The 25,700-nt window shown below is 35.8% G+C and overlaps 1 protein-coding gene across 3 annotated transcripts in view; it reads right to left on the reverse strand.

Annotated features, from left to right (window-relative positions):
- Positions 1-25,700, reverse strand: part of RSF1 (remodeling and spacing factor 1) — a 165,566-nt gene that overhangs the window by 41,958 nt on the left and 97,908 nt on the right. For all 3 annotated transcript variants that reach the window (XM_027083495.1, XM_027083493.1, XM_027083494.1), the window contains exon 5: positions 8,680-8,834. In XM_027083495.1, coding sequence (XP_026939296.1) covers positions 8,680-8,834 — 155 coding nt within the window. The remainder of the gene's footprint in view (positions 1-8,679; positions 8,835-25,700) is intronic.

A 25,700-nucleotide genomic window follows, 5' to 3' on the forward strand; every position in this document is an offset into this window, starting at 1 on the left:
CTAAAACCTTTTCTTATTAGGGATTACAAAATGATATTCCCATTCCGTCAATCTTCCATCTGTGATTATAAACCCTATAAAAATAAACTTTACTAATTTATTATTTTGTTATACAGTGGTACAGTTAATACTGAAAAGTCAGGATTAAAGTTCAATTCTTTTTGTTTATTTAACAATTTTCAAAATAATAATTTGGTCTCTACTGGCATCCTCCAAAGGTAACCAGTTTTTCTATTAGTATTATGATGAAGTCATGGATTTAAGACATATTCAATGTGTTTTAATCCACTACAGTTATTATCCTTGTGATGCTTAAATTGTCCCATCTTAGACAATGGAAACCTTTTTAAGTTGGCTCTTGAGTCTTTCTGAAATGACTTTGATACAGTCCACACTACTTGGAATGACAGGATGTTTCTTGGCTCATTATGCCCCATAACTGGAATCAGCCACTTTTCCAAGACGCCTTGGTTTACTTTAATGGGAAACTGTATTTCAAGACCACGATCTGGGTGCTAAAGGATGCTCACTGCTACTGGGTTGGCCATTGTTTTTAAGTCTTTTCAGTGGACAGAGCTAGAAAATAATAAAATTAACCCATGAGTTCATAATGATAGTTGTTTTCCTTAACTTTTCTGTCTTACATCTTATTTCTTTTTCCCACACTGAGAATCTTGGTTTTCAAGGACACCACAGATGATATAATTAGAATATCAGTTACTTTTTCCTCATATTATGCACGTTTTCAGAATAACAATGACACCACCATCACCAAAGTGATTTAATGAAAGGTTCACAAGTTTTTGCATGTACTCTTCCCATTCTTTCTCCATTTGTTTTGTCTTACTATAGCTCCACTGTGAAAACACACAGCCATTAAAGACTACATGTTCTCTATATCTGTCATTTAGATTTAGTTACATGTAACTACCAAGTTAATGCTCACCCAACATTCTTTTTTAAATCTTTATTTTGAAATAATTTTAGACATATAGATGTGTTACAAAAATAGTTCAAGTACATCATCACCCTGTTTCCTCTAATTTAACAACTTACATACTCACAGCACAATTATCAAAACCAGGAAATTAACATTAGTAAAATACTATTAAACATAAACAGATTTTATTTATATTTTGCCTTTTCCCCCAACTCCCACCCGATCCTTTCTGTTTGAGGATCCATGTCTCATTTTGTTCTTGTGTTTCCTTAGTCTCCTCCAATCTGTGACCATTCCTCATTCTTTCCTTGTCTTTTCTGACCTTGACAGTTATTTTGGAGAGTACCTCTCAATTTGGTCTTGTTTGATGTTTTCTCAAGATTAGATTAAGATATACATTTTTGATGAAAATTTCACAAAAGAAATGTTGTGCATTATATCAGAGGCTACATGATTATGTACATACCTTGATCATTCAGTTACGGTGGTGTTGGCTGCTCATTCCACTGGAAAGTTAACCATTTCCCCCTTTGTAACAGGTAAATGTCTTGGAGAGATACTTTGAGATTGTGCTAATATCCTGTTTCTCCACAAATTTGCACCCACTAATTTTAGTGTCTGTCAGAGCTCTTGCTGCAACAATTACTACTGCAGTATTTCCCTAATGGTAAATTTGTATTATTCTCATTCCTTCTACACTGCAGGGAAATGTAGTCCCTGCAGTGCAAAAGGAATTAACTGACATTCACCTGCAGGGAAGACCTGTCCCTTCACCTCCATTTATTTATTTATTCAATTAGGTACTTATATAAGTAGGAACTTATAGATATTTTATTCTAAGATTTAAAATCTATCATCATATAAAGTTGTTGCTAAAACAGTTCTGCTCTCACCACTGAGAGCTCCTTCCAGTTGGCACTGTGTACTACTGAGATGCCTAAATTATTTTTTGAATATGTCCTTAATTTCTGTCATTCTAAGATACTCTAGGCTTATCCTGTATTTTCCCTGCCCATCTCCTGAATCAATCTTGTCTTTAAGGGGCACTAGTTCCTTTTAATGGAAAACAATATTTTGAAATAAAAATCTAGAAGCTAACGGTGCTTATTGCTACTGGGGTATCATTGTTCTTAGATTCCTCTCATGAACAGAGGTAAGAAATACATGTATGTATATTAAACCGTACACATGAATACATTTATATTTATTTCTATATCACCCACCATTGAGGTTTTGTTAGTCTTTTTGGCTATCTGAAGCTCATTCACTAGAAGATCCCTATAAAAAGACTCATGGGAAATTAGGTCTTCGATAGCACTTTACCTGCAGCCTCTATGTAAAAGTCAGTTTGGCTAGACATAAAATCTCTGGTTCACATTTTTCCCCCTTAAATATGTTATGGCATTTTCTTCTGGCATAAGTCATTGCTTTCAAATATAGTGATGGCAGTCTTATATTCTTTCCCCTATAAGTTACCTGGTCTTTTTGTCAGGATTGCCAAAGTACTTTCTTCAAAGCCCAATAATTTTACTAGACTATGTCTTGATGTTGGTTGTTCTGGGTTGATTTTCCAAGGTACACAGTGTCTTTTAAATATGTAGTCTCATATCCTTTTTTTATTTCAAGAAGTTTTGTTAAGCATAGTCTTTAGCATTTTTGCCTGTTCCCTTGCTTTGGTTTTCTTTTTTATGGGCCTCTGTTGGATTTTCATTGCGTATCTTCAAATCCTTATCTCTTTCTCTCAAATCTTTATCTCTTTATTCATTTGTTTTTGTTTTTAACTTTTTTAAAAAACACACACCTTTCCATCTGCTATTTATTAAGGGCACTAATTCTTGTGTTTGTTGACTGAGATGTTATTCATAGATTTTTGAAAAATCATAACTCTACCACCTATTAAGTTTTCATATGTTTAGTAAGAATGTGTTTTGGGTAAGCTTTCATTCTCTGCAGTGATGTTATTCTACTTCTTATTCTATTTTGTTATTATAATTCTGTGGGATTTGACCTGGATCTTTTTTAATTTTTTAGTTGCTCATTTTTATGGCAAGTAGACAGTTTTTCTAATTTCACAGCTATAGAGCTCTGCATTTTTTATATTAAAAATTAAAGTGACTTATTTTATGAGGTCACCTACCTCTAGCCTTCTCTCATACTTTTATTTGCACCTTCTTTTTTGCTTGTCTCCATTGTCTTTATTGTACTTAATTTAGATCCTATTCCCAGCAGATTGCACAAAGCTCTGTGTGGAGTTTAGTCCTGGAAGGGAGCTTTGGTTGGAGAAGTTTGAGAAGTCATAAGGCCTAGAGTACCCGAGTCCCTTTAAGATCTTAATTTCACATACTGTTTATAGTTTTTTATTTTTGCCATCAATATGTTCCTTTTATAGGGGAATCTGTAGAGAGTCAAAAACCATGCCACTGACATTTTCCAAAAATTATGAATGATAACTTAAATTATCACCTTCTGATTCTAGGCACAACAAACTCAATCAGAAAAGAAAACTTCAACAGTTTCTCTAATCATGAAACGTTTCTTTTTCTTTTCTTCTTCTTCCCTTCTCTCCCTTCCTTCCTTCATAGAGTAGAATGAAGAGCTAGTATAATACTAAAAACTAAATAATGATGGTATTCAATTACAAAAATTGTATGAATATCCTGAACATAGAAGCCCTGTACACAAAACTATTCTTTAAAATTCTATTAGGCGGGGCTTCGCTGGTGGCGCAGTGGTTGAGAATCTGCCTGCTAATGCAGGGGACACGGGTTTGAGCCCTGGTCTGGGAGGATCCCACATGCCGCGGAGCAACTGGGCCCGTGAGCCACAACTACTGAGCCTGAGCTCTAGAGCCTGTGCTCCGCAACAAGAGAGGCCGCGATAGTGAGAGGCCTGCGCACCGTGATGAAGGGTGGCCCCTGCTTGCCACAACTAGAGAAAGCCCTCGCACAGAAACAAAGACCCAACACAGCAAAAATAAATAAATTAATTAATAAACTCCTACCCCCAACATCTTGAAAAAAAAAAAGTGTTGTGAATATCATAAACAAATTTATTAAAAAAATAAAATTCTATCAGGCATTTTCAAATTGATAGAATTTTAAAGAATGGTTTTGTATATATAGGGCATCTACATGCAGGATATTCACATAATTTTTGTAACTGAAGGTCATCATTAAGTTTTCAGTACTGTACTAGTAAACTTTGGTTTACTAGTTTGGTTTACAGTAATTTATCCTGTAGCTATTCTCTCCACTCTGTCAATATTACTTCAGGAAGGCAAAGTAAACAACATTAATTATTCTCCTTAAGACTGAATTCAGGGCTTCCCTGGTGGCGCAGTGGTTAAGGATCTGCCTGCCAATGCAGGGGACACAGGTTCGAGCCCTGGTCCGGGAAGATCCCACATGCTGCGGAGCAACTGAGGCCACGCGCCTAGAGCCCGTGCTCCGCAACAAGACAAGCCACCACAATGAGAAGCCCGTGCACTGCAACAAAGAGTAGCCCCAGCTTGCCACAACTAAAGCAAGCTCACGCACAACAAGGAAGACCCAATGCAGCCAAAAGTAAATAAATAAATTTAAAAAAAAAAAGACTGAATTCAGAAAACCTATTTTGGAATGCAGGCCATAACATCCATTTCTAGCTACCAAATGTAGTATAGGAAAGTGCACCAGATTATCCCTTAACTGCTACATTTCCTATTGAACCAATTTCACAAAAAATGAATAAATCAACTCATAAATTGCAGTATCAAAAATGTTTCCATTATATCACCAACCCAATAAATTGGAGTCTTTGGGAAATATTAATTGATAAGGTAAAGATCCTTCCCTGAATGATATTAAAAGTTTTAATCCCTCCCCCCACCAAAGCTTCTTAGCATCACACCATGACTAGGCCATCTATGTTCCATGGGCTAAGAAAAGCTTTTTTCCTTCTCCTGAGAACTTGACTGTTGGTTAAGTTCTGCTCCTCTTATAAACCAAAAACTGGATGTCAACTCAATCACTAGGCCACAGAGCTCATGTTATCAATAACATCTTACTGACGAACTAAATCTGGATTGAGAAAAAAAAAAAAAAAGACACTGAGAACAGTGTTGGCACATTGTGATGATATACGTGTCAGCTATTTTACCCACTGCAACGTAAGCTTCACAAAAGCAAGGATTTTAGTCTGCCTTGTTTACTAAATTCCCATGCCTAAAATCATGTCTGGCACACAGTAGGTGCACAATAAGTATCTGTCGAATGAATAAGAATTATTTTGCTGTTAGAATAAGAGAAACAGAAGAGACACTATCTAAGAGAAAGAAAAAAACCAGAGAACTAAATGTCTTGCTCCTCCCCTCCTTTGCTTTTCCAAGAGATGTCCTGCCCTACAGACTTTCTTTTAATTGTACTGAGAGTCAGAACATCAGCATTCACTGAGAAATATTTTCAGAAACAGCTGTATGAAAGCCTTTGTTGTCTAGTTGGCCCTCTGCATCCTCAGATAGAAAATATTCAGAAAAAAAAATCCAGAAAGTCCCAAAAAGCGAAATTTGAATTTGCCATACACAGGCAACTATTCACATAGCATTTACATTGTATTAGGTATTATAAGTAATCTATGGATGATTTAAATGAAGTACACGGGAGGATGTGCATAGGTGGTATGCAAATACTATTCTATTTTATATAAGGGACTTGAGCCTTCTTGGATTTTGGTATCGGCAGAGGTTCTGGGAGCAATCCCCAGAGAGACCAAGGGATGACCATATTTGTTTTCAAGGTTAGGAGAAGACTGCCTATTTATAACCTTGATACTCAAACTGTGGTCCTCTGACCAGCAGCATCAACTTGGCCTCTGTAAAAATGGTGAATCAGGTAAATCACTAGGTAAACATCATGCATATTAAAATTTGAGAAGTACAGTTCTAGATCACTCTAGTTAAGGGCATAGGCTTTACAAGAATCAGAGTTCAAATCTAGACTCTGACACATTATTATCTATATGACTTGGGCAAGCTTATAACCTTCCAAATTCCTTCATCTGTAAAACTGAAATAATAATAGTAGTACCTCAAAGAGCTGCTAATCCTTTTATTAAGAGGATTAAATAAAAATGCACATGAAGCATTTGGTAGGCTGCAAAAAAGCAGGACAGGCCCAATAAATGTTAGTTGCTGTTATTGTTGAAATTCCCCCCAACATAAGGCCCCCAACAGTGAAATTTTAGAATTAAATACAAGAAAGAGCTTTACTTTATTGAGGAAATAGTTTGTTTTTCTTTCTAATTTAAACTATACAATGACACCCCCCCTTCAAAATCAGTGTAAAATTTAAGTTCACTTAATAGGAATAATTGCCTCTTAAATTTCTATTGCCTTGACCTCTTTGGTCTTGATTTAAATACATTGGAAAAGAAGCAAACACAGGAATGAATGACCAAATGAATATTAAGTCTAAACTCAGAACTAATCCTTAGGGATGCTACTAAAAAAATCTGGAAAATTTAGTAACATTATATAGTAAACTTGAAATTTGCTAAGAAAGTAAATCTTAATGGTTCTCATCACAAGAAAAAGTTTTTTGTAACTTTGTATGGAGACAGATAATTACTAAATTTATTGTGGTGATCATTTCACAAGGCATACAATGTCAAATCATTATGTTGTACCCCTGAAATGAATAATAATGTTATATGTCAATTATACTTCAATGTAAAAACATCTTAAAATTCAATAGTGGGTTTACAGTACTTTAAAATTAACTTTTACTGATGTAGGCTACAAACTGAATTTTAAGATATAGAAAAGAATTTTTCAAATCAGAAATATGGCTTATGATTAAGACCACCAAAGATATTTGAAATCATATAAACACTGGTCAAAGGAGGACAGTAAACAGGATTTTTGCTAAAAGCAATGCTTAATATGTACGAACATTATAGCCTACATTAAAAGGCATAATTACTTGTTTTTATACAATGCTTGCAGCTAGGGGATGACTTTATGGTTAATTCCCTCAAAGCAGCGAATAAGGTAAAAATATATTGCTTTCAGATTCTAATCAAAACAGTAAAGGAAAACTAACAGTAGAGGAAGAAAGCATAATAAGGAGAGCAAATTCTCTCCCCTGTCATTAAAAGGTATGTTATCAACAAAAAGTATTAACTAAAATGATGTTAGACAAAATTTCAGTTGGTTTCTCTGCTTCTAGAAAAGTTAGGACTTGGTTCTGTCCTTCTGAAGAGGTTACGATTTGATCTGGTCAGTTAAGCATATTAGGAAGCTCAATCAGGAAATCAAGTTTAATAATTATAATTCTTGGAGACTTAAGGATTTGCTAAGGGCAACCCAAAACAAAACAAAGAAAACCAATCCACACCACACACACACAAACAACTGAAGAATTGGCAAAGAACTTGAATAGATATTTTTCCAGAGAAGATATACAAATGACTAAGTACATGAAAAGGTGTTCAACATCATTATAGTCATTATGAAACGGCAAATCAAAACCACAGATAGGGCTTCCCTGGTGATGCAGTGGTTGAGAGTCCGCCTGCCGATGCAGGGGATACGGGTTTGTGCCCCGGTCCGGGAAGATCCCACATGCCGCGGAGCGGCTGGGCCCGTGAGCTATGGCCGCTGACCCTGCATGTCCGGAGCCTGTGCTCCGCAACGAGAGAGGCCACAGCAGTGAGAGGCCCGTGTACTGCAAAAAAACCACCACAGATACCACCTCACATCCATTAGAATGGCTATTATTTTAAAACAAAGAAAAGAAAAGGAAGTGACAAGTGATGTGTACCTTGTGAAAAAACTGGAACCCTTATGCATTATTGGTAGGAATGTAAAATGGTGCAGTGGCTGTAGAAAATGGTATGGCAGAGGCTCAAAAAATTAAAAACAGAACTATCATCAGATCCAGTAATTCTACTTCAGGTATATACCCCAAAGAAGTGAAAGCAGGTATCTATACACCCACTTTCATAGCAGCACTATTCTCAATAGAAAAACGGTAGAAGAAACCCAAGCATCCAGTGACAGATGAATACATAAAATGTGGTAGATACACACAATGGAATATTAGCCTTAAAAAGGAAAAATTCTGATACTTGGACAATATGGATGAACACTGAAGACATTAAGCTCAATGAAAATGAGACGGTCACAAATGGACAAATACTACCATGATTTCTCTGAAGTAAGGTTCCTAGAGTTAATCAAATTCATAGAGAAAGAAAGTAGAATGATGGATGCCTGGGGCTGAGGGGAGGAGGAAAGGGGAATTAGTGTTTAATGAGTACACAGTTTCAGTTGGGGAAGGTAAGTCTGGAGATGAATGGTGGTGACAATTGCACAACACAAATGAACTTAATGCCATAGAACTGTACACTTAAAAATGGTTAAAATGATAAAATTTTGCTATGTATATTTTACCACAATAATTTTTAAAAAGTTCACTAATATTTTGTACTCTTAAATTAGTAACAGATATTATGTTTTGATGATATGAACATTTTTTATTTAAATTTTTTAAATGTTCAATATAAAAGACCAAAGTCCTCAATGGTTTTTTGCCGCTGTTTCTTTTTTTTTTTTTTCATTAAATAAAAGGAAAATGTACCTCCTTTTACAGGAAGGGTTAAAAATTTTCAAATTGAGGGAATTTCAATTTATATAGCTGGGAAGAGGAGTAGAAAAGAGAAGAAATTACAAAACAAAGCAAAACAAAACACACAAAAAAAACCTTGTTTAGGTGTTTCTTCCTCCTTTTTAGTCTCCTCATCCTCTAAGCTGGGACTTTCCCGGGAAGAGTTGTCCTGTTGGCTAGAGTTTTTCAATAGTACAGGATCAATTTGTGCTTTCAGGAGCGCAAGAGTCTCAGCCAACTCGTTTCGATTTCTAAAAAAGTGGGAAAAAAAAAAAAGACAGCATAAAAATCTTTCTTGTTTTCTAAGACCTGTGTTGCCAGGGGTTAGGGGGGAGGGTCAGAGAATTGGGAGCCTGGGGTTAGCAGATGCAAACTAGTATATATAAGATGGATAAACAACAAGGTCCTATTGTATAGCACACGGGACTATATTTAATATCCTGTGATAAACCATAATGGAAAAGAATATGAAAAAGAATATGTATAACGGAGTCACCTTGCTGTACAGCAGAAATTAACACAACACTGCAAATCAACTATACTTCAATAAAATTTAAAAAATCTTTCTTCTGTTCTAAAGAGATTTCAGAATATATCTATTAGAAATTAAAATTGAAAAAAGAAAAACATATTAAGAACATCAAAAAACACTAGTACAGGACTTCCCTGGTGGCACAGTGGTTCAGAGTCCACCTGCCGATGCAGGGGACACGGGTTTGTGCCCCGGTCCGGGAAGATCCCACATGCCGCGGAGCGGCTGGGCCCGTGAGCCATGGCCTCTGAGCCTGCGCTCCACAACGGGAGAGGCCACAACAGTGAGAGGGCCGCATACCACACACACACACACAAAAAACACACAAAAAAACACACTAGTACAGCTAACCCTAATTAACCTTAAATTTTAAAATTAAGTATTAGGAATGAATACATATTAAAATAAACTCTTCCCCAAAGAGGGGAATAGTCTTAAGACTATTCTATTGATTTGAATAGCAATGCAAATCTCTTTGGTTAAAAAGAACAATAGGAACAAAAATTAAACAAAAAGCTAAGTTGGATAATTATTTTTAAATACTATGCAATGTCTAGGGAGTACAAAATCAATGGAAAACTTCCTTGAAGAAGAATTTTTTTTAAACTAAATGATTCAAGTTTTTGATTCATATGGGAATAAGAACTCTTTTCCACCTACAGAGAGAATAATATTTGAAACTGCTAAGGAAGTCTACTAACACAGTTCAAAAACCCAAAATTTTAAGTTATGGATGCTGCTTTGTCAATTAGAGTTTACAACTACAGGAAGGGAATTCATTTTGAATAAAAATTACAAGAAAATCCCAAATAAATAAGATACCAATCTACAAATTATCTGTTTTTTCTACCAAATCCGCAGGTGTAGTATGGTCAATTTTAATGCCACTTACAAACAAGAAAACTAATTTAAATATTTTCCTGATCAGATAAACAGGGTGTAACAGTGAATACAAAAAGGAAACCCTGGACTAAGAGTTGAGAAACTTAGTTCTAGATCTGCTACTAAGTTAATTAAACAGCACCATGATCTTCCCATCTGTGTCATCAAAGCACTGTGCATGCACCTCTAATTCTATGTAGTTAGTATTAAGATGAAACTACTTGTTTTCTTATCTGTCATGCCACATATGTCCTCTATCCTGTTTCCACCTCTGTGCTAGCTGCCTTATGAAGTAGGCTCTAAAAAAATGTTTAATGAATGAATAGAATCCCTGTTCCTAAACTAAATGGCGATGTACCCCTGGACAGGTCATCTATCTTCACTAGCCCTGAGTTTCCTTACCTATAAAAGACTAGATTCTCTCAAGTATTATTAAATTGGCTTCCAAAGAAAGTAATAAAATTGCCAGTGATTGACATCTTTCAGAAATTAAAATGACAACCATTTTGTCATTGTGTATGACAATGAACACAGGTTTATACATATTAAAAATATTGTGCATGGAAATGAATACATGTTTATATATAACTATCACATTAGCATATACAATAAAATGAATAGTTTTAGGATTTTAATTACCTAATAGTAGAAGGTCAGATTAGATGCACTTTCAAGATCATGTCTGGTACTACATCCACTTTACAAAAAAGGAAAATTAAAACCTAGATATGTTAAATAAATTAATTTTTGGCTAAGTTTCTATCTCTGAATTTCAGTAGACCAACCTGATTCTAACCTAAGCCTCTATCCACTTAATGTTATTACTATGATATTTCACTGAGAATTCTATTTGTTATTTTTTGAGGTCATGCTGGGAACTGCATGACCTCAACCCATTTGTTATTTTTTGAGGTCATGCTGGGAACTGAAAAAAATATTGAAGTATTTCACTATACCTATTTTTAAAAGCTGCTGAACATTACAAGAGTGCCAATATTGCTAGAAAATCCATGTCAATTACTTCCACTACTCTAAGCAACAAAAAAATTTAGCAGAAAAATTAATTAAGAACTCCCCTAAAGGCTTTTAACCTGACTACAGTATTAAAATGCAAACCTAAAATAGCCATTATATGAAAACAGAAAACTACCCATCTGGATTTCTCCTGTTTCAATCTTACAATTAGATTTAGTATGCTAAGTAATTTTTAAAAAACCCTAAATTAGAACTAGAGGGTATTTTAATAAATATACATATATTAAAATTATATCCAAATTTCTTACAGGACCTTTTATTTTTAGTACGATTTTTAAAGGTTACTTTCCATTTACAGTTATTACAAAATATTGGCTATACTCCCCATTGTTGTACAATACATTCTTGAGTTTATCTTACACCCAACAGTCTGTACCTCCCCCTCCCACTGGTAAACACTAGTTTGTTCTCTATATCTGTGAGTCTGCCTATATTTTGTTTTATTCACTAGTTTGTTGTATTTTTTAGATTCCACACGTTAGTGATATCATAAAGTATTTGCATTTCTCTGTCTGACTTATTTCACTTAGCATAATGCCCTCCAAGTTCATCCATGTTACTGCAAATGGCAAAATTTCTTTCAAGACTGAGTAGTATTCCATTGTGCGTATATGTGTATGTGTGTTTGTGTATATAAATATATGTAAACCACAACAGATTCATGTATGTTAATTTTGTTTCCTGCAACTTTTCCAAATTCACTGCTGAACTCCAGTAGTTTTCTGGTAGCGTCTTTAGGATTTTCTATGTACAGCACCATGTCATCTGCAAACAGTGGCAGTTTAAGGCAGTTTCCTCCTTTCCAATTTGTATTTTTTAATTTCTTTTTCTTCTCTGATTGATGTGGCTAGGACTTCCAAAATTATGTTGAATCAAAGTGGTGAGAGTGGGGATCTTTGTCTTGTTCCCGATCTTAGAGGAAATACTTATATAGCTTTTCACCATAGAGTATGATGTTAGCTGTGCGTTTGTCATATACAGCCTTTATGATGTTGAGGTACGTTCCTTCTATGCCCACTTTCTGGAGTGTTTTTATCATAAGTGGACGTTGAATTTTATCAAAAGCTTTCTGCATCTATTGAGATGATTATATGGTTTTCATTCTTCAATTTGTTAATGTGGTATATATCACGCTGATTTGCAGATATTGAGAAATCCTTGCATCCCTGAGATCAATCCCATTTGATCACAGTGTATGATCCTTTCAACGTTCTGAGATTTTTTTTTTGGCTGCGCCACATGGCATATGAAATCTTATTAGTTCCCTGACCAGAGATCGAACCTGCACCCCCAGCAGTGTAAGTGTGGAGTCTTAACCACTGGGCCAGAGAAGTCCCCTTTTAATGTATTACTGGATTTGGTTTGCTAGTATTTGGTTGAGGATTTTTGCATCTTTGTTCATCAGTGATATTGGCCTGTAATTTTCTTTTTTTATGATATCTTTGTCTGGTTTTCATATCAGGGTGATGTTGGCCTCATAGAATGAGTGTGGAAGTGTTCCTTCCTCTGCAATGTTTTGGAATAGTTTCAGAAGGATAGGTGTTAACACTTCTCTAAAGGTTTGGTAAAATTCATAACTGACCCACTTTGCTGTACAGCAGAAATTAACACAACACTGTAAATCAACTATACTCCAATAAAAAAAATTAATTAAAACCAAAAAAAAAAAAAAAAAAAAAGGGGGGGGTTTGTAGAATTCTCCTGTGAAGCCATCTGGTCCTCTACAGGACCTTTTATTTTTTTAAATAAATTTGTGGGGTTAAAAAAAAATATTTATTTATTTGCTTGTGTCGGGTCTTAGTTGTGGCAGTCAGGCTCCTTAGTTGTGGCATGTGCACTCTTAGTTGCGGCATGCATGTGGGATCTAATTCCCAGACCAGGGATTGAACCCAGGCCCCCTGCATTGGGAGCATGGAGTCTTAACCACTGTGCCACCAGGGAGGTCCCTACAGGACCTTTTAAAATAGACTGTGGATTCTAACAACAGTTCAGTTGTTTTGCCCTCCCTCTCTCCATTGTTTTCTTTTCTTTAAAACATTTCTTCACTGAAGCATATTAAATCAGATATATTCCTCCAAAATGCCATGTTCTCTTATGATCTCAGGTGTTTACATTTCTGTTCTCTTCAGTCCAAAGTGCATTTCAGACTAACTCCAATCATTATTTCAAAGACAAACACAGAATGGATAAACGTGGTATATCCATACAAGGGGGAATATTATTTAGCCATAAAAAGGAATGGAGTACCGATTCTTACTACATAGATGAACCTTGAAAATATTATGCTATCTGAAAGAAGCCAGACACGAAGGCCACATATTGTATGATTCTATGTATATACAGTGTCTAGAAAGGCAACTTAGGGAAACATAAACTAGACTGGCAGCTGCCATGGGCTGGGGAAAGGGAAAATGGTGAGTAAATGCTAATGCACAGGGTATGGGGTTTCTTTGTGGGGTGAGGAAAATGCCCTGGAGTTAGATAGTGGTGATAGCTTCACAACTTTGAGAATATACTAAAAATCACTAAATTGTATTTTTTAAAAGTGATGGTGACTTGGACAAGAATGTAGTTATGAAAGGAATGAGGAACACTTAAACACTGGATCCATTTTGCATAGAGAGCTGACTGGATTTGCTGCAAGAATGGATGGGAAGTGAGAGAAAAAGAAAAGTTAATGATGTGCCTCCCAAGTTTTGGATCCAAGTAAACATGGATGTTCTTAACTGTGATGGGAGAAACATATTGAAGTGGAAAGGCTGGAAGCTCAAGTTATGGGCAGACTGACTGATGTTGACTTAATGGATTCTTAACTATCTGTACCTAAAGTTAATCTAGACTTGAGTGAAGTAGAACATATCATCCTAATTGTATAATATATATATAATATATATATGATTGGAATATATAATTATATATTCCTATCATATAATGTGGAATATGATTTTTCTTAGTCTAAGGGATGTTCAGAGTTAGAATTAGTGGTAGGGATAAACCGTTCAGAAGCAATTGACCTGATAGCCCAATTCAATTAAAAAAAAAAAAAAAAAAAAAAAGGGCTTCCCTGGTGGCGCAGTGGTTGAGAGTCTGCCTGCCGATGCAGGGGATGCGGGTTCGTGCCCCGGTCTGGGAGGATCCCACATGCCGCGGAGCGGCTGGGCCCGTGAGCCATGGCCGCTGAGGCTGTGCTTCCGGAGCCTGTGCTCCACAACGGGAGAGGCCACAACAGTGAGAGGCCGTGTACCGCAAAAAAAAAAGACAAAACAAAAACACAGCCAAGCATAGGTATCATCTGCCAAGTATGGGTTAGGTATCTGGTTCCTCCATAGCACACTGGAGTGATCTCCATCACAGATCACATTTATGACACTATATTACCATTCACTATTTCCCTGTATCTTTCTACCACAATATGGAGAGCTTAGGAATGGCATCATGTCTTTGTACCTCCAGAGCACAGGACAGTTAGTTATACAGCAAGTCTTTAGCAAACACCTGTAATATATGATTCCAAGGTTTACCAATAATTTTCCATCTTTTTCATGCAAGTCCAAATTACTGAGTAGACAAAAAGGAGGATAACTGAGTATGACAGTATTCCTTAAGGGGGCCAAGAAACTGAAGGAAGGTATTAATGAGTGATATCAAAGAAGTTAACATTAGTGAGTGATCACTATGCTCCAGGAATTACTCCAGAAGCATTACATGAATTAATTCATATAATTCCAATATAATCTGATTAAATAGGTACTATTATTACCCCCATTTTATAAGACTAGGAAAGTGAGAACATGCAGAAAGGTACAGTAATTTGCTTATGGTCACAGTTAGTACATATTAAAGGCAGAACTGAATTATAGACAGTCTGACTTCAGAGACCATCTTTTCAATCACTGTGCTATATTAGCAGCATGTCTTGACAGATTTTCTAATTATGGGTTCATGAAAACTCGGTATACTATTTAGAAATCAGCTCTTTGAAAATGATTATCAAACCACTATCAATACTTAAAATATTTTTATTGAGGTATAATTGACATCCATTGAAATGAACAGACCTTAGGTGTTCAGTTAATCAGTTTTGACACATGCATACATCTGTGTAATCCACACATCTATCAAGATAAGGAATATTACACATCACCCCAGAAAATTCCCCCCTGCCCTGTCCTCCTACTCAATCCCTCTCCTCCACCAAAAGCAAAAATGAATTACAGTTTTGAACACTGTAACCATAGATCAGTTTAGTTAATTCCAGAACTTAAATGGAATAAAACAGTATGTACTTTTTGGCTTCTCACACATGATAATGCCTTTGAGACAAATCCACAGAGTTGCATGCATTATAGGTCATTTCTTTTTATTGCCTAGTAATAATCCATATATGGGGACCATTATGAACAAAGATGCTATGAACATTATTATACAAGGTTTTTTGTAAACATTTGGTTTCATTTCTCTAAGATAAATACCTAAGAGTGAAATCACTGGGTTATAGGGTAACAGTTTGTTTAACATTCGAACAAATGGCCGAAGTGTAAGTGGTTATACCATTTTACATTCCCACCAGCAAGGTGTTTAAGAGCTCCAGTTGGTCCACATACTTGCTAACATTTGGTACTGTAAGTCATTTTCATTTTAGTCATTCCAGTGGACGTAAAGTAGTATCTCATTATGGTTTAAATTGGGAATTCTCTGATGAATAATGGTATCAAACATTTTTTCATGTGAATATGGGCCATATGTATATATCTTTACAAAGAAACTGTTCAACAGTCTGCATAAAACTTTATCTTTCTTAGCAGACCTAGTATAAAAGCACTTTCAGCAGTCGCTTTCTGATTTTGAAGAATCGCCTAATGAAGTCTGGTCTAAGATGTGCTAAAATTCTCTGATCATTAATAACCAATAACTACCACTTCATGGTACTCATATATTTTGCTCATCTTTTACATTCCTAAAGAAAATTGCCTGACATATCCCCTAGCATAATATCACTTATAGCATGTTATTTCGTCAGACATAGAAAATATTTTTCTGTACTTTATCCTCTTTCATTGAGGACTAAAGTAGTGATGAAATAACTATAACAAATACTATTTTTTCATGGCAATTATGTTTTGAACATTAGTTGAAATGAGTGGGACACTGGCTACAGCTCAAACATTCTTGTTTGTTTTTTACATTTTTGTTTTTGAAACATAATACTTAGTTATGCCATACATAACTGCCGGTTTGATAGGTTAAAATGTTCAAATGTTGGCAATTTCATTGCCAATGTTGGCAACGTTGGTTCAATGAAACTTAATGATTTTTACTATTTTGTAAGTAACTTACTAAATCTAATTGTTCAAACTTAAAATACAATTATATTTCAGTTAACCACTTCCTATCTATCCATCTCATATATATTTATATTATAAATTTTACACACACAGGAATGGAAATCGCAGAAGTTTTAAAACTATGATGTTATAGCATTAAATTTAAAAAAAACTTAAGAACTTAATTTTTTTTTTTTTTTTTGCAGTACGCGGGCCTCTCACTGTTGTGGCCTCTCCCGTCGCGGAGCACAGGCTCCGGACACACAGTCTCAGCAGCCATGGCTCACGGGCCCAGCCGCTCCACGGCATGTGGGATCTTCCCGGACCAGGGCACGAACCCGTGTCCCCTGCATCAGCAGGCGGACTCTCAACCACTGTGCCACCAGGGAAGCCCAAGAACTTAATTTTTTAAGAGCAGTTTTAGGGTCTAAGCAAAATTGAGAAGGTACAGAGATTTCACATGTATTCCATGCCAATGCACAGCTTCCTCCATTCTTAAGATTATGAGATGAATCTATCCTGACACACAACTACCACCCAGAGTCCATAGTTCACGTTACGGTTACCCTTAGTGCGGTACATTCTACGGGTCTGGACATATATATACCAACACTCATCCATCATCACAATAGTATCAGACAGAGTAGTTTTACTGCTCTGAAAATTCTCTGTGCTTCACCGATTCATCCCTCATTCCTCTCTAAACCCTGACAACCACTGTTCTTTTTACTTTCTCCATAGTTTTATGTCTTCCAGAACGTCATATAGTTGAAATCATACAGTTATTTTCAGACTGCCTTCTTTCTTTTATTAATATGATTTAACCTCCGCATCTGTTCATGGCTTGACAGCTCATTTGTTTTGTTTTAGACAATATACCATCGTCTGGATACACCTCAGTTTATCCATTTACCTACTGAAGGATATTCTTAGTTGCTCTCAAGTTTTGCCAAGATACGACTAAAGCTGCTACAAACATTCATGTGCAGGTTTTTGTATAGACGTTAAGTCTTCAACTTCTTTGGGCAAATACCGAGGAAGATGATTGCTGGATCATATGGTAATGTTTAATTTTGTAAGAAGCCAGCAAACTGTCTTCCAAAGTGGCTGTGCCATTTTGCATTCCCATCAGCGATGAATCAAAGTTCCTATTGCTCCATATTCTCACCAGCATTTGGTGTTATCAGTGTTCTGGATTCTGGCCACTGTAATAAGTGTCTGGTAATACCTCACTGTTGTCTTAATTTACATTTCCCTGATGAAATAGGACATGGTGCATCTTTTCCTGTGATGATTTGCCATCTGTCTGATAAGGTCTTTGGCCCATTATAAATCAGGTTGTTTGTTTTCTTACTGTTGGACTTGAAGAGTTTTTTGTATATTTTGAATAACAGTCCTCTATCAGATATGTCTTTTGTAAATTATTTTCTGCCATTCTGTGGCTTATATTTGCATTATGTTGACACTGTCTTTCACAGAGCAGAAATTTTTTAATTTTAATAAAGTCCAGAATATCAATTCTTTCTTTCATGGATTGCACCTTTGGTATTGCATCAAAAAAGTTATCATCAAACCTGAGGTAATCTAGATTTTCTTCTATGTTACCTTCTTGGAGTTTTATAGTTTTGCATTTTACATGTTGGTCTGTGATTCATTTTGAGTTAATTTTTGTAAACGTTGTAAAGCTCTGTGTCTAGATTCAATTTTTTGCATGTGAATGTCCAGTTGTGCCAGCACCATTTGTAAAGACTATCTTTTCTCCACTGTACTGCCTTTGCTCCTTTGTCAAATGTAAGTTAACTATATTTATGTGTGTCTATTTCAGTGCTCTTTATTCTGTCCCACTGATCTACTTGTCTATTCTCTTGCCAATACCACATTCTCTTCATTATGATAGTTTTATAGTAAGTTACGGACTCAGGTACTGTCAGTACTTCAACTTTGTTCTTCTACAACACTGTGTATTCTAGGTCTGTTGTCTGTAAGTTTTAGAGTCAGTTTGTTGATATCCACAAATAAGTTGCTGGGATTTTGATTGGGATTGCGGTGAAATCTACAGATTAAGTTGGGAAGAAGTAACATCTTGACAATATTAAGTGTTCTTGTCCCTGAACATGGAATAGCTCTCCATTTATTGATTCTTCTTTGATTTCTTTGATTAGAATTTTGTTTTCCTCGTATACACTTTTTCTTATTTCGTTAGATTTATACCTAGGTATTTCAGTTTTAGGGGAGCTAATGTAAAGGCACTATGTTTTTAAATTCAGATTCTACACATTCACTGATGGTATATAAGAAAGTGATTGACATTTGTGTATTAACATTTTATCCTGCAACACTGCTATAATCACGAATTAGTTCCAGGAGATTTTTTGGTTGATTCTTTCAGATTTTCTACATAGAAAATGATGTCATTGGCAAAAAACGACAGTTTTATTTCTCCCTTCTCAATCTGTGTATCTCTTATTTCCTTTTCTTATCTTACTGCATTAATTAGAACTTCCAGTATGATGTTGCAAAGGAATGAAGAGAGCAGATATGCTTGCCTTGTTCCTGATCTTAGTGGGAAAAACCTCAAGTTTCTCCTCATTAAATAGATGTTACGTGTAGGATTTTGTAGCTTTTTTTAAAAATAATTTTAAATTAAATATTCAGCTAACAAAACTATTAGATGCCCCTTAACTTTTGTTGAAAGCCAAGTACTGGAAATCCTCCGATTCTGATTAGGATTTATTCTCTGCCTCCATAGCAAATCAGTTTGTTTGTTTTTTGGGGTTTTTTTGGCTGCGTCACATGGCTCGCGGGATCTTAGTTCCCCATCCAGGGATGGAACCCGGGGCCCCAGCAGTGGAACTGCAGAGTCCTAACCACTGGAACGCCAGGGAATTCCCAATATATATATTTTTTAATCAAGGAAGTTTCCATCTCTTCCTACTTTACTGAGAGTTTTAATCATGAAAGGGTGTTGAATTTTATCAAATGATTTTTATGTATGTATTGACATGATCATGTGATATTTTCTTCTTTAACCTGGTAATGTGTGAAAACTGGTTTTCAAATATTGAACCAGCCTTGTATACCCGGGATAAATCCCACTTGGTCATGGTGTATTATACTTTTTATGCATTGTTGGTTTTAATTTGCTAATATTTTTTGAAAATTTTTGTCTTTATGTTCATGAGAGATACTAGTCTATAATTTTCTTTCTTTATAATATCTTTGTCTGGTTTGCATATTAAGGTAATGCTGGACCCACATAATTAGTTAGGAATTATTCTCTCTCCTTCTATCTTCTGAAAAAGACAGAAGAAAATCGGTATAATTTCTTCCATAAATGTTTGGTAGAATTCACTACTGAACCCATCTGAGCCTGGTGTTCCATTTTAGAAGGTTAATTACTGATCCAATTTCTTTAATAGAGACTTGTGCATATTACCTATTCTTCTGTTGTGAGATTTAGACATTGTCCTTTTCAATTAATTGGTCCATTTCATCTAGGTTATCAAATCTGTGGGAATCCAGTTATTCACAGCATCAGCATTCCTTTATTACCCTTTTAATGTCCATGGGATATACAGTGATGTCCTCTTTTTCATTTCTTTTTTTTTTTGCGGTACGCGGGCCCCCCACTGCCGCGGCCTCTCCCGTTGCGGAGCACAGGCCCCGGACGCGCAGGCCCAGAGGCCCTGGCCCACGGGCCCAGCCGCTCCACGGCACGCAGGATCCTCCCGGACCGGGGCACGAACCCACGTCCCCTGCATCGGCAGGCGGACTCCCAACCACTGTGCCACCAGGGAAGCCCTCTCTTCACAAAGCCTTCACAAAAATGAGACCTATATGGATAAAACGGTTCACTACATTTGTCCAAAATAGTACTAGTATGTCAAGTTAAAGCTAACTGAAATACCGTCGTGTCACAGGACACATTGAGAATCTATCGAAACAATGGTACTTCCCCGGAAAATACACACATTAATTACAACTAAGAGCTACCACTTAAAATATAAAGGAATCCAAAGGTGCATGAAGCTCATCTAGAGATGTCAGAGCTGTACTATTCACTACCATATTCCCCATTGCTCAACACAGAGCCAGTTACACAAGTAGGCATGTGATAGAAATCTATTAGTTTAATGAAATAAAGGAACATTAGTGTGACAATCAGGTGTTTAGAATTCGGCTTTAATTACCTGAAATCAGAGTCAAAATCCCAATGTTTTATTAATGATCCCAAATATTACTGCATATTTGGAAAAAGTTGCCTGGCAAATTTGCCGTTTTTTCTTCCTGCTGATAAATATTTCTTTTATAAAGAAACTAAGTTTCAATCTTTGGGGATAGAAGTTGTAAGAAAAGACAATAGTTTAACTGGGAGAAAAGGAACAAATTTTTATCAAGCATGTACTATGGCCCTAGTATGATTTCTCTTATAGTTCTCAGAACAATTTAACAGGGAAGTATTATCATCTTCATTTTAGGAAAGAGTGTCAGAGAAATTAAGTAAGCTGCCTACAGATGATAAGCAAAGGAACCCAGATTCAAACAGTTATTAACTATAAAATCAATGCTCTTTCTCTCACATCATGCACTAGGGTATAATCTACTTAAAACAGTGTAAACTAGAAGTTGTTTTAAGCGTGTATGACTGATTAATAATAAACATAATTTTTCTCTGCCATATGTTCTTCATCTACAAAGCAGAAGACAATATGTCTTTAACAACTATGCAAGTTTGATATAGGAATTAGCAGTGGTGGTAAAACATAACGAACAGAACCTCATTTAATGTATGTTTTCATAGGGAAAGATGGTGAGTATATTTTATTTCAGGAACATTTTGTTGATCTTAATTTAGTAAATTAACTACATGGAAAACCATATTATAATATGAGGAAAGGATGCTTATAAAACAATCCCCCAACAGCTCATTTAATGTTTATCCTTAGGGCATGAAAGTTGAGCCTCCCTGACCCAAACAATTATTATGAATTTCTACGAATTATCTCTTCGAAACATTAATAAATGACCACTGACAAAAAATTGCTAAATCTGAGCAAAAACAAAGACGAGTTACAGTTAAAGGACTTTTTCATAAGCCAGTGGATGTATATCTATTACTTATCCCTACTGTAGTTATAAATCCCGATATTTTCAAACTTAATATAAATTGTGAGAATTAAAAGAATAAATTCTAAATAATTAATTACCAAAAACAGAAAATTGGACACACAAAGATTCTGAATAACAGTCCCAGTCACTTATCAATTTAAAAGAAAGTTTTATTTTAAGGTTTTACATTAAATGTTTCCGTTCAAATATATTTGTCAATACAAATATAAGAAATCAAGGTTTTTCGAAAAAGATTAGGGGAAAGGGTCCAAGATGTTGGACCACCAGAGACCTCCTGGCCCCATGTAATATTAATCAGTGAGAGCTCTCCCAGAGATCTCCATCTCAACACTAAGACTGAGCTCCACCCAACGGCCAGCAGGCTCCAGTGCTGGATGCCCCATGCTGAACAACTAACAAGACAGGAATACAACCCCACACATTAACAGAGAGGCTGCCTAAAGTCATGCTAAGTTCACAGACACCCCAAAATACACCAGCAGATAAGGCTCTTCCCACCAGAGGAACAAGATCCAGCCTCATCTACCAGAACACAGGCACCAGTCCCTGTGCAAGAAAGCCTACACAAGCCACTGAACCAATCTAACCCACTGGGGGCAGACACCAGAAATAAGAGGAACTATGAACCTGCAGCCTGTGATAAGTAGACCCCAAACACAGTAAGTTTAAAAAAAATGAGAGGGCAGAGAAAACATATGCAGCAGATGAAGGAGCAAGGTAAAAACCCACCAGACCAAAGAAATGAAGAGAAAATAGGCAGTCTATCTGAAAAAGGATTCAGAGTAATGAGAGTAAAGATGATCCAAAATCTCAGGAAGAGAATGGAGAAAATGCAAGAAACATTTAACAAGGATCTAGAAGAACTAAAGAGAAAACAAACAGTGATAAACAACACAATAAATGAAATTATAAATACTCTAAAGAAATCAATAGCAGAATAACTGAAGCAGAAGAACAGATAAATGACCTGGAAGACAGAATAGTGGAAATAACTACCGCAGAGCAGAATAAAGAAAAAAGAATGAAAAGAATTGAGGACAGTCTCAGAGACTTCTGGGACAATATTAAATGTACTTACATTCAAATGATAGGGGTCCCAGAAGAAGAAGAGAAAAAGAAAGGGTAAGAGAAAATATTTGAAGAGATTATAGTCAAAAACTAGTCAATCAAGTCCAGGAAGGTCCAGGAAGTGCAGAGTCCCATTCAGGATAAACCCTAGGATAAACATGCCAAGAAACACATTAATCAAACTATCAAAAATTAAAAAAAAGAAAAAATATTTAAAGTAGCAAGGGAAAAGCAACAAAAACCTACAAGGGAACTCCCATAAGGTTAACAGCTGATCTTTCAGCAGAAACTCTGCAAGCCAGAAGGGAGTGGCAGGATATATTTAAAGTGATGAAAGGGAAAAACCTACAACCAAGATTAGTCTACACAGCAAGGATCTCATTCCGATTCAACAGAGAAATTAAAACCTTTAAAGACAAGCAAAACTTAAGAGAATTCAGCACCACAAAACTTTACAACAAATGCTAAAGGAACTTTTCTAGACAGGAAACACAAGAGAAGGAAAAGACCTACAAAAACAAACCCAAAACAATTAAAATGGTAATAGAAACATACATATCGATAATTACCTTAAATGTAAATGGATTAAATGCTCCAACCAAAAGACATACAATGGCTGGATGGATACAAAAACAAGACCCGTATATATGCTGTCTACAAGAGACCCATTTCAGACCTAGGGACACATACAGACTGAAAGTGAGGGGATAGAAAAAGATATTCCATGCAAACGGAAATCAAAAGAAAGGTGGAGTAGCTATTCTCATATCAGACAAAATAGACTTTAAAATAAAGACTATTAGAAGAGACAAAGAAGGACACTACATTAATGATCAAGGGATCAATCCAAGAAGATAAAACAACTGTAAATATTTATGCACCCAACACAGGAGCACCTCAATACATAAGGCAAATGCTAACAGCCATAAAAGGGGAAATCGACAGTAACACAATCATAGTAGGGGACTTTAACACCCCACTTTCACCAATGGACAGATCATCCAAAATGAAAATAAATAAGGAAACACAAGCTTTAATATCAGTTAAGTCCATCTTTATCAGTTAAAGATGGACTTAACTGATATTTATAGGACATTCCATCCAAATACAACAGAATACACTACCTTCTCAAGTGCACACGGATCATTCTCCAAGATGGATCATATCTTGGGTCACAAATTAAGCCTCAGTAAATTTAAGAAAACTGAAATCATACCAAGCATCTTTTTCAACAAATATGCTATGAGACCAAATATCAAATACAGGAAAAAAAAACTGTAAAAAATACAAACACATGGAGGCTAAAGAATACACTACGAAATAACCAAGAGATCACAGAAGAAATACAAGAGGAAATCAAAAACTACATAGAAATAAATGACAGTGAAAATACGACAACCCAAAACCTATGGGATGCGGCAAAAGTAGTTCTAAGAGGGAAGTTTATAGCAATACAATGCTACCTCAAGAAACAAGAAACATCTCAAATAAACAACCTAAACTTACACCTAAAGCAATTAGAGAAAGAAGAACAAAAAACTCCCAAAGTTAGCAGAAGAAATCATAAAGATCAGATCAGAAATAAATAAAAAAGAAATGAAGGACACAATAGCAAAGATCAATAAAACTAAAAGCTACTTCTTTCAGAAGATAAACAAAAGTGATAAACCATTAGCCAGACTCATCAAGACAAAAAGGGAGAAGACTCAAATCAACAGAATTAGAAATGAAAATGGAGAAGTAACAACTGACACTGCAGAAATACAAAGCATCATGAGAGACTACTACAAGCAACACAATGCCAATAAAATGGACAACCTCAAAAAAATGGACAAATGCTTACAAAAGTACAACCTACCAAGAATGAACCAGGAAGAAATAGAAAATATGAACAGACCAATCACAAGCACTGAAGTTGAAACTGTGACTAAAAATCTTCCAACAAACAAAAGCCCAGAACCAGATGGCTTCACAGGCGAATTCTATCATACATTTAGAGAAGAGCTAATACCTATCCTTCTCAAATACTTCCAAAATACAGCAGAGAGAGGAACACTCCCAAACTCATTCTACAAGGCCACCATCACCCTGATACCAAAACCAGACAAAGATGTTACATGAAAAGGAAACTACAGGCCAATATCACTGATGAACACAGACGCAGAAATCCTCAACAAAATATCAGCAAACAGAATCCAACAGCACGTTAAAAGGATGGTACATGAAGATCAAGTGGGGTTTATCCCAGGAATGCAAGGATTCTTCAGTATATGCAAATCAATCAATGGGATACACCTTATTAACAAACTGAAGGAGGAAAACCATATAATAATCTCAATAGATGCAGAAAAAGCTTTTGACAAAATTCAACACCCATTTATGATAAAAACTCTCCAGAAAGCAGGCATAGAGGGAACCTACCTCAACATAATAAAGACCATATATGACAAACCCACACCCAACATCGTACTCGATGGTGAAAAACTGAAACCATTTCCTCTAAGATCAGGAACAAGACAAGGTTGTCCACTCTCACCACTATTATTCAACATAGTTTTGGAAGTTTTAGCAACGGCAATCAGAGAAGAAAAAGAAATAAAAGGAATCCAAATTAGAAAAGAAGAAGTAAAGCTGTCACTGTTTGCAGATGACATGATATTAAACAAAGAGAATCTTAAAGACTCTACCAGAAAACTACTAGAGCTAATCAATGAATTTGGTAAAGTAGCAGGGTACAAAACTAATGCACAGAAATCTCTTGCATTCCTATACACTAACAATGAAAAATCTGAAAGAGAAATTAAGGCAACGCTCCCATTTACCACTGCAACAAAAAGAATAAAATACCTAGGAATAAATCTACCCAAGAAGACAAAAGACCTGTATGCAGAAAACTTTAAGGCACTGATGAAAGAAACTGAAGACAATACAAACAGACGGAGAGATATACCATGTTCTTGGATTGGAAGAATCAACACTGTGAAAATGACTATACTACCCAAAGCAATGTACAGAATCAATGCAATCCCTATCAAATTACCAATGGCATTTTTCACAGAAGTAGAACAAAAAAATCTTAAAATTTGTATGGAGACACAAAAGACCCTGAATAGCCAAAGCAATCTTGAGAAAGAAAAATGGAGCTG

Source organism: Aethalodelphis obliquidens, unplaced genomic scaffold (assembly GCF_003676395.1).
Source record: "Aethalodelphis obliquidens isolate GAN/ISIS:26980383/991018 unplaced genomic scaffold, ASM367639v1 scaffold50, whole genome shotgun sequence".
Lineage (NCBI taxonomy): Eukaryota > Metazoa > Chordata > Mammalia > Artiodactyla > Delphinidae > Aethalodelphis > Aethalodelphis obliquidens.